This window comes from Oncorhynchus mykiss, chromosome 6 (assembly GCF_057628025.1).
Source record: "Oncorhynchus mykiss isolate SJ-2025 chromosome 6, ASM5762802v1, whole genome shotgun sequence".
Classification (NCBI taxonomy): Eukaryota; Metazoa; Chordata; class Actinopteri; order Salmoniformes; family Salmonidae; genus Oncorhynchus; species Oncorhynchus mykiss.
Genome location: NC_143027.1, coordinates 38,212,766 through 38,223,192, shown reverse-complemented (window position 1 = coordinate 38,223,192; position 10,427 = coordinate 38,212,766). Strand labels below are relative to the sequence as shown.

General features: G+C 42.3%; 1 protein-coding gene across 1 annotated transcript in view; it reads right to left on the bottom strand.

Moving 5' to 3' along the window:
- Positions 1 to 10,427, bottom strand: part of LOC110525893 (golgin subfamily A member 7) — a 40,310-nt gene that overhangs the window by 5,098 nt on the left and 24,785 nt on the right. Inside the window, exons 4-5 of the mRNA XM_021606386.3 lie at positions 1,915 to 2,016; positions 699 to 756 (exon numbers count right to left, since the gene is read on the bottom strand). Coding sequence (XP_021462061.2) covers positions 715 to 756; positions 1,915 to 2,016 — 144 coding nt within the window. The 3' untranslated portion in view covers positions 699 to 714. The remainder of the gene's footprint in view (positions 1 to 698; positions 757 to 1,914; positions 2,017 to 10,427) is intronic.

Sequence of the window (10,427 nt, the reverse complement as noted above, 5' to 3'; positions counted from 1 at the left end):
GTTTGGGTTTGGCGTGACTGAAGTGTCTGTTGAAAAACACCAGGTTGAGACATTGTCATTAAGAGTTCGTAAACAGTTTCGCAGCGTGACACTTGTTGTTGAAAATAGTTGCGATCTTAAATGGGGGAAATGATGTTCTTTGTCATATGCAATAACCTACACAAGGCAGACAGATGTGCTTGATTGAGGCAAATAGATTCATGACACATGTAGTCCTCTTGAAATACATTGGGAGAAAAACCATGTGCTGTCTGCCAGTACATTTTAATTAACTCTCCGATGTTCGAAACCCATAACGGAGAGGCGTGATACTGTAGAGAGCATGGTAGATGGGAACTGCACAGCATGAGAGTAAATACAAATTGCTGTGGGACAATGACTTGGTCTCAATGATTTTCGTAACAGCATGGGGTGAAACCATGAAGAATATAAATGTCAGTCTTGGAAAGCAAGAGCAGCCATATTTCAATTCAATAACATGCCACATCTATCCATCATTAGATTAAAGAAATTGCTCTCACGCACTCACTACTCAAATACTTATAGATTTCACCCTTTGAGCAGTTTTTTGACAGTATTCTTCCTCAGATTGCGCCAGAGTAATTTGGAAAGTAATACAGAATGGCCATGAATACACATGAGGCATATGCAATCTGTTGTACACATCCTGTGTGACATGACCGTGTCTTGAAACTCACCATAGTACTGTAGATTTTATCTGCCAAGGCTCCTGTCTTCAAAGATGGTTACTTCAACCTTGATCGTGTTTAGTTAAAGGCAATGCAGAATTCCTCTAAAATATGACATCTACAGACGCATACTGCTGTGAGTAAAGCACTTGGGCAGCAATAGTCAAAACATAAAATCAGACACTCGAAAATGCAGACATTACTTGTTCAGGTGCATTGAGAAGACATGGGGGGGCAGGTGTGACATTCCTGTCAATCTCCACTCTGCTATCACAGCCGCTCCCAGGCCAAAATCAGCAGCTCTGCAGTGCTGGAGAAATAATCCAGGAGGTCGCCATAAAACCAAGGTCTGCTTTCCAAATGACACCCTATTCCCTAAATAGTGCACTACTTTTGACAAGAGCCCCATACGGTGCCATTTGGGATGCAGACAATGAAATCATACAGGAGGTCCTCAGCTGTAAACGATTTCAGTCATATTTCACTGCCTGCTCCAGCCCTCAGTACAATTCATTTTGGATGTTGAGTCAGTCACTCAGGCTACACCCCATACACTTGGAGAACGTAGACCATTTCTGCACCCTCTGATTTTGAGCAGATGAAATTGATTAAATATAACTTTTATCTGGTATTATTACAGGGTACCACTGTGAGCTGCCCAGACTCCTGGTTTCCATTTACAGGCAGGGGTTCGAGAGGGGAGCACACCACACAGAGCCCTGGGTAACGCGTCCCAAATGGCACCCTAATCCCTATGGGGTTCTGGTCAAAAGTAGCGCACTGTAATGGGAATAGGGTGCCATTTGGGATGCACCTGTGGAAACACCAAATACCAACTCGGTCACACACCAGCAGCAGGTCAATGTGAAACTTCATTGTTTTAAATAGTACTACACAGCACACATCAACATGGAGCTAGCCCAGCCCTGACTTAAATATACATCAGCCTGCATGATGAAACCTAAGAAACGCATAAAGGAAATATCACTGAAAAAAAGCACAAGACTTATTTTCTGATCTTCTAATTCTAAATATAGTAGTACCTTGTTTATCCCGTGAACGTAGCACATATTGAGGCTGCATTCCAAAGGCACACTATTCCCAATATATAGTGCACTACTTTACAAAGTAGTGCCCTTCAAAGGGTGCCATTTTGGATGGAAGTCTGCGTTACCTTTCCAGACACGTTGCTTTAATGGCTATCACACTGCTTTCTGAAGGATACAACTCGGAGGCCTCTCTCAATAGGGTCAGTGAGGAGCAGACCTCGTGGAGCATAGATCTTATCATTCTGCTCCTGGATGAACTTAGCAATCTTCTTCAAAACCTGAAAAGAGACAATAAGAAGAAAAAAAACTTTTTCAGTTTTCCAACTTACCTTGTCATACATAGTTTTGGTTGAATATACATAGTTTGGTTCCTCTCTAGGTTTCTTCCTAGGTTTTGGACTTTCTAGGGAGTTTTTCCTAGCAACCGTGCTTCTACAGCTGCATTGCTTGCTGTTTGGGTTTTAGGCTGGGTTTCTGTACAGCACTTTGAGATATCAGCTGATGTACGAAGGGCTATATAAATAAATTTGATTTGATTTGAATAGTTGCATGTTAGAAGATTACATTATTAGAATTTATTACATCAAATGTACTTTTTACCTAGAACATTTGCTTTCACCAAACAAGGGGTAGCCTACTGGTAGACTGTCATCTCTCAACGTTTACTTATTATAATAATTTGTTTTAAACACATTTATTTTATTTTTTTTACATTTTACAAACATTAATTCATACAGTGCCTTTGGAAAGTATTCAAACCCCTTGACTTTTTTCCACATTTTGTTACGTTACAGCCTTATTCTAAAATTGATTAAATTGTTTTCTTCCTTCATCCCGAGTGGCGCAGCGGTCTAAGGCACTGCATCTCAGTGCTAGAGGCGTCACTACAGACCCTGGTTCAATCCTGGGCTGTATCACAACTGGCCGTGATTGGGAGTCCCAAAGGGCGGAGCACAATTAGCCCAGCGTCGTCCGGGTTAGGGTTTGGTCGGGGTAGGTCATCATTGTAATTAAGAATTTGTTCTTAACTGACTTGCCAAGTTAAATAAATAGGTTTCAAGAAAAATACATCTACACACAATACACCATAATGACAAAAGCAAAAATGGGTTTGTAGACATTTTAGCACTTTCCTGTTCTAAGTGGGCTGGAGGAGCCACCCCTGGTCTTTGCTAGGCCACCAGTAGCCAATTTTATGGGTGTGCTCAGTTGAAAAGTCATTTAAAACTTGACTTCCATCTTCATGAGCACTCATAAAATATAAAAATTCAGAACTACAACTTTTCTCTGGCACAGTATAAGACAAATATGAATGACACCAATTGGAAAGCTTTTATTGGGCCTTTTTTGGAAACAGGCTGTACCGTGTATTGGCCTATATAACCAGCTGTCTGACATACTGTGCATTCGGAAAGTATTCAGACCCCTTGACCTTTTCCACATTTTGTTACGTTACAGCCTTATTCTAAAATGGATTAATTAAAATAATTTCCTCAATCTACACAATACCACATAATGACAAAGCAACATTTTTGCACATTTATAAAAAAATGAAAATAATATATTTATTTACATAAGTATGCAGACCCTTTGCTATGAGACTCAAAATTGAGCTAAGGTGCATCCTGTTTCCATTGATCATCCTTGAGATGTTTCTACAACTTGATTGGAGTCCACCTGTGGTAAATTCAATTGATTCGACGTGATTTGGAAAGACACACACCTGTTTATATAAGGTCCCACAGTTAACTGTGCATGTCAGAGCAAAAAACAAAAGGGTACCAAAAAATGTCTGCAGCTTTGAAGTTTGGAACCACCGAGATTCTACATAGAGCAGGCTGTCCGTCCAAACTGAGCAATCGGGGGAGAAGGGCCTTGGTCAGGAAGGTGACCAAGTACCCGATGGTCACTCTGACAGAGCTCCAGAGTTCCTCTGTGGAGGTGGGAGAACCTTCCAGAAGGACAACCATCTATCTATAGCAATCCACCAATCAGGCCTTTAAGGTAGCGGCCAGACGGAAGCAGCTCCTCAGTAAGAGGCACGACAGCCCGCTTGGAGTTTGCTAAAAGGCACCTAAAGCACTCTCAGACAATGAGAAACAAGACTCTCTGGTCTGTTGACCAAGATTGGAGTCTTTGGCCTGAATGTCAAGCGTCACATCTGGAGGAAACCTGGCACCAAAGATGAACAGAGAAAAGTACAGAGAGTTCTTTGATGAAACCCTGCTCCAGAGCACTCAGGGCCTCAGACTGGGGTGAAGGTTCACCTTCGAAAAGGACAACGACCCTAAGCACACAGCCAAGATAACACATGAGTGGCTTCGGGACAAGTCTCTGAATGTCCTTGAGTGGCCCAGCCAGTGCCCGGACATGAAACCGATCGAACATCTCTGGAGAGACCTGAAAATAGCTGTGCAGTGACTCTCCCCATCCAACCTGACAGAGCTTGAGAGGATATGCATAGAAGAATGGGAGAAACGCCCCAAATACAGTTGTGCCAATCTTGTAGCGTCATACCCAAGAAGACTTGCTGTAATCGCTGCCAAACGTGCTTCAACATTGTACTGAGTAAAGGGTCTGAATACTTTCTTTTAATATACATTTGCAGAAATTTCTAAAAACTTGTTTTTGCTTTGTCATTATGGGGTATTGTGTGTAGATTGATGAGGGGGGGGGGGGGGGACAATTTAATACATTTTAGAACAAGGCCGTAATGTAACAAAATGTGGAAAAAGTCAAAGGGTCTGAATACTTTCCGAATGCACTGTACATAACACTATTTCACCTCTATACATGTTCCCAAAGGTTGCTTACACTTGTTCACTTCCCTTCATGGATTTGAAAGGCAATGACTGGCATAAGGAAACAGCCGCAAGTTAATACATGGCTAAACCAATCTAATAATTTTACATTTGTGGGGAGCTAACGCGGAACGCAATAGAATGTTTTTGTGCTGGTCAAGGGCAGACAGGTCTGGAGTGAACCAAGGACTATATCTATTCCTGGCTCAATTTGTTTTGAATGGAGCAAGCATATTTAAGATGGTGAGGAAGGCACTTTTCGGAACAGAGAGTAAAAGGAGCAGGTCCCTGGGCACGATAGCATAGATTCAAGGCATAGTGTACAGACAAAGGTATGGTAGGAAGAGAATACATTGTAGGTAAACCTAGGTATTGAGTAATGATGAGAGAGATATAGTCTCTAGAGACGTTTAAACCAGGTGATGTCATCGCATATGTAGGAGGTGGAACAACATGGTTGGTTAAGGCATATTGAGCAGGGCTAGAAGCTCTAAAGTGAAATAAGACAGTAATCACTAACCAGGACAGTAATGGACGAGGCATATTGATATTAGAGAGAGGCATGCGTAGCCAAGTGATCATATGGGTCCAGTGAGTGGTTGGGCTGGCTGGGGACACGGCGATTCAGACAGTTAGCAGGCCGGGGCTAACAAGCTAGCAGTTAGTAGGTCGGGGCTAACAAGCTAGCAGTTAGCAGGCCGGGGTTAGCAAGCAAGCAGATTAGCAGACCGGGGCTAGCAAGCTAGCAGTTAGCAGACCGGGGCTAGCAAGTTAGCAGAAGGGCCTTTGGGGGACGTCGCGATGGAGGCAAGTCTGTTTTCGCCTCCTCGTGCGGTGACGTCAATAGACCAGTCGTGGATTACTAGGGTTCTAAGTAGCTCTAGATAGCTAGCAGGCCGCGGTTAGCAGAATGGGCCTTCAGCGGACGTCGCGCCTGAGGGGCCTGTTGGAATCCTCGGGCAGATTATGACGGTATTCCAGTCGTAGAGGATCGGCGGGGTTCCGTGCCCAGTACCGGCAGTAGAAGGGGTCCGGATATTGTAGCCCAGGAGTGGGCTTTGGTGGTAGCCCAGGAGCCCAAGCCGGGCTAGCTTCAGGCTAATTGGTGCTTGCTCCGGGATGGAAACGCTAGCCAGGAGTAGTCACCAGGGATTGCAGTTAGCTAGTTGCGAAGATCCAGATGAAAAGGTTCAGAGTTTGCAGTAGGAATCCGGGGATATGGAGAGAAAAATAGGTCCGTTATGCTCTGGTTTGAGTCACATTGTACGAACTGTCGAGAGCTTTCCAAGCTAAAGGTTAGCTGATAACCGCTAGCAGTGGTTTGCTGACTGATAGCTGGTAGCTAGTTAGCTGGATAGCTTCAGTTGAGGGATTCCAGATCCGATGTAAATAGAAATACTTTAGGAAAAAAACAGATCCACTCCACATTGGGTGAGGCGGGTTGCAGGAGAGTATTTAGAAGTTGAGTTTTAGGAAAATATTTAAAAAACCATATGCGAAGAAAAATATATAAATATATATATACACACAAGGGACACGACAGGACAAAGACAAAGACGTCTAACTGCTACGCCATCTTGGAAACAATTTACAGCTCAGATTTTCTCCCCATCATAATCAAGGGGGTAAATAACAGTGGTTTCCTTGAACAGAAGAGAATTTGAGCTTTGCAAAAATGGCAGAAGTATTACTCTACTCATAATATTTAACTATTAAAACTATTAAAAACTATGAACTGTTTTTGCCACAGGAAAAAAGCAACTGCAGCTCGTATTTACGGACCACAACGAAAAAGCGGCAACATAGATGAATAAATAACAGCGCACATGGGAAACAGAGCTTCTAATGTGATTAAAGCAAAAATAGCCTACATGAAAGTAAACATGGTCTCTAGTTGAGGTATCTTGGCTTTGCATCAGTTCAAAAGATTGACAAGTGACGGAAGTAACCGCCTGGGATCTGTATGGGAGAGCTGGGCAGATCAGCTCAATCAGACCGCACAACTGATAGATGCAATCTGCTCATTGTCAGAATTGACATGAAATATACTTCATGCATTCTTATGATTGGACAAAACAAATGAAAAGGAGCTTCATGTAAAATTAATGGCCATTAGTCTGACATGGAATTCACATCTCGTCACATTTTCGTTGACTAAAATGAAAAGTAATTTGCAATACTTTGTTTTTTTCCGGGGCACCTCGTCTCTTCATCATTATAGTTTTAATAAGGAAAAATAGGTGGTTGACGTATTTTTCGTCCTAAAAAAGTGTTGATGTAATTAACACTGGCACAAATCAGGAGGAAGGAGAGATTAATGGGACATAACACGTATTTCTTATTGGGGTGCACGGCAAGGCACTGGAGTGACGAACCACCCTTGCTGCCTCCGCCTGGCCGGCTCCCCTCTTTCCCCTGTGATTCTCTGCCGCTGACCCTATTATGTGGGCTGAATCACTGGCTTACTAGTGCTCTTTCATGCTGTTCCTAGGAGGGGTGCATCACGTCGTACCAAGCTTTTTTCGTTACACTCGACTTGATCTTCCTGTCCGGTTATGTTCTCCCTCGGGCTCGTGCGGTCAAGAAGATATTCGTGGGCTATACTCAGCCTTGTCTCAGGGTAGTAAGTTGGTGGTCTGTTGATATCCCTATAGTGGTGTAGGGGCTGTACTTTGGTAAAGTTGGTGGGGTTATATCCTGCCTGGTTGACCCTGTCCGGGGTATCGTCGGACGGGGCCACAGTGTCCCCTCACCCCTCCTGTCTCAGCCCCCAGTATCTATGCTGCAATACTCTATGTGCTGGGGGGGCTAGGGTCAGTCTGTCCTATCTGGTGAAACTCTACTGTCTTATCTGTTGTCCTGTGTGAACTTAAGTATGCACCCTCTCTCTATGCTGATCCAGTTTCTGCTGTTTTGCCTGTGGCTATGGAACCCTGACCTGTTCACCAGATGTGCTAACGTGCTACCTTGTCGTGCTGCTGCTCCAGTTTCAACTGTTCTGCCTGCGGCTATGGAACCCTGACCTGTTAGCCGGACGTGCTACCTTGTCCCGGAACTGCTGTTTTCGACCCTCTCTCTCTCTTTCTCCCTCCTTCTCTCACCCTACTGTACCTGCTTTCTCGACCTATGAATGCTCGGCTATGAAAAGCCAACTGATGCCATTAATGTTATTGCTAGTTTGACCACCAGAGGGCATCTTTGAGAAGCATTTAATAGCCTTCAATAGTGGCTGTACTAGAGAATTTAAAACCTTTTTTTGTAAGAACATACTATATCGGACTGATTTTAAGAAATGTTTCTTAATTCATTTGATTAATATTATGGTGTTTCTATTCCAAGAAAAACCTCTGTGTTTCCATAAGGATGATATGGAAAATATGGTGCTGTACAAAGTGACGGTCAGGAGTAGGCTACAGTGCTGGGCTACTTAGCTAAAGAATCCCCGCGTCGTGCGGGCACGCGGGAGACCGGGGTTCAATTCCCCGACAGGGAGGAAGTAGGCTGTCCTTCTAAATAAGAATTTGTTCTTAACCTCTTAAGTCGACCCACTACTTTTTCAAACATTCTGTTAAAAATCAAGCAACATTTCAGCGTCCTGCTACTCATGCCAGGAATATAGTATATGCATATGATTAGTATGTGTGGATAGAAAACACTCTGAAGTTTCTAAAACTGGTTAAATAATGTCTGTGACTATAACAGAACGTGAACAGCAAGCGAAATCCCAAGAAAAACCTGGTCACAAAAACCACAGAAAAGTATTAATCCGCCAGTCTCTGAATTGTTTATTGCAAGCAAAAATATATAGCCGGGAGCTTGCAGTTCCTACAACTTCCACACGATGTCGCCAAAAACGTCATTTTCATTGAAAAAAATCCTTTGTGTAATGACAAATAGATCCTTCATTTCGTCCAGCATACAGGAAAAGATTTTTGGAAGAGAGAGAAAGGACAACGTAGCTGCTATTGAATACAGATCGCCCAGTGATCAATTTGATCGATTATTGACATTTACAAATACCTAAAGTTGGGTTAGAAAAGTAGTTTGAAGTGTTTTGTCAAAGAATATAGGCAACTTATATAATTTTAAAAAATGACGTTGCGTTTTGGAACGGAGGTTTTTCCTGAACCAGACAGGCTATACAAATGGATATTTTGGGCATTCATGGACGGATTTAATCGGGGAAAAGACCCAATTGTGATGTTTATGGAACATATAGGAGTGCCAACAAAGAATATCATCAAAGGTAATGAATGTTTTATATTTTATTTCTGCGTTTTGTGTAGCGCCGGCTACGCTAATTCTTTTGTTTACGTCCCCTTCAGGTATTTTGGGGTGTTGCATGCTATCAGATAATAGCTTCTCATGCTTTCGCCGAAAAGCATTTTAAAAATCTGACTTGTTGGCTAGATTCACAACGAGTGTAGCTTTAATTCAATACCCTGCATGTGTGTTTTAATGAACGTTTGAGTTTTAACGAGTACATTTAGCATTTAGCGTAGTGCATTTGCATTTCCAGGTGTCTAGATGAGACGTCTGCGTCTCAGGTGGGAGTAAGGATGATATGGAAAATATGGTGCTGTAAAAAGTGACAGTCAGGAGTAGGCTACAGTGCTGGGCTACTTAGCTAAAGAACCCCCGCGTCGTGCGGGCACGCGGGAGACCGGGGTTCAATTCCCCGACAGGGAGGAAGTAGGCTGTCCTTCTAAATAAGAATTTGTTCTTAACTGATTCCATATGTGTTATTTCATAGTTGGGATGTATTCACTATTATTCTACAATGTAGAAATAAAGTAAAAACCTGGAATGAGTAGGTGTGTCCAAACTTTTGACTGGTACCTGCTTAATTAATTTGCTTAATATTATGGTGCTTATATTCAAGGAAAACTAAAAACCCTCTGGGTTTCCGTTAGGATGGAACGGAAAATATGGCGCTGTACAACGTGACGGTCGGGAGTAGGCTACACAGTTCTGGGCTATTTAGCTAACGAATCCCTGTGTCGTGCGCGGACTTGTGGGAGGCCAGGGTTCAATACCACGATGGGGAGGAAGGAGTAGGCTGTCCTTGTAAATAAGAATTTGTTTATAACCGACTTGCCTAGTTAAATAAAGGTTACACTAAGAGCATAACATTTCTACACCATAATTGTTGTCTAACCAAATAACACCTACACCACTTTTAACAGCACATTACTCACTAGACTCATGTCGCCTATAGCAGACCTACACTATATCGAAAAATATGACGTGACTCTCCGCCAATAATTACACATACATTGGAGGATTCTAATAATGGGCTATTATAATACTGTACACGGTGTCCAGGTCAGGATAACCAAAACATTTCTTTATTAAAGACTATCAGAAAGAATGTTGGTACTTAATGGAATGATGAGATATATGTTCTTCCTCTCTGTTTTTGTTTTATTATTTCACTGCCATACTGTGTTTAACTGTGTTCGATCTTTTCTAGCCATCTTGTCTCAAGAGGACCACAATGGAAATAAGTCCCAGACTCTATTGTGTGTTATCCTCAATGATTTTATTCATGTGCATGTATGGCTTTTTCAAGTTTTATGTGTGCTTGTTTTTTTAAATGGTCGAATTAATAAACGAAACTATTTATTTTGATCCAAAGCCATGAATGAGTGAGTCAATTAGCTTTATGTAGGTGCCGGCCATCAACTTGATAATATATAATGATATTTTGGAGGTTATTTCGAAAGTGAGCAATTGTAATCTGAATAAAGGCCAAAATAATATTTGTAAAGGCCAAAACATTTATTTCTATATTTAGAGGGAGAGAAACGCTGGGCCAATTGTGCACCGCCCTATAGGACTCCCAATCACGGTCGTATGTGATACATAATAATAATGTCACTTAACTT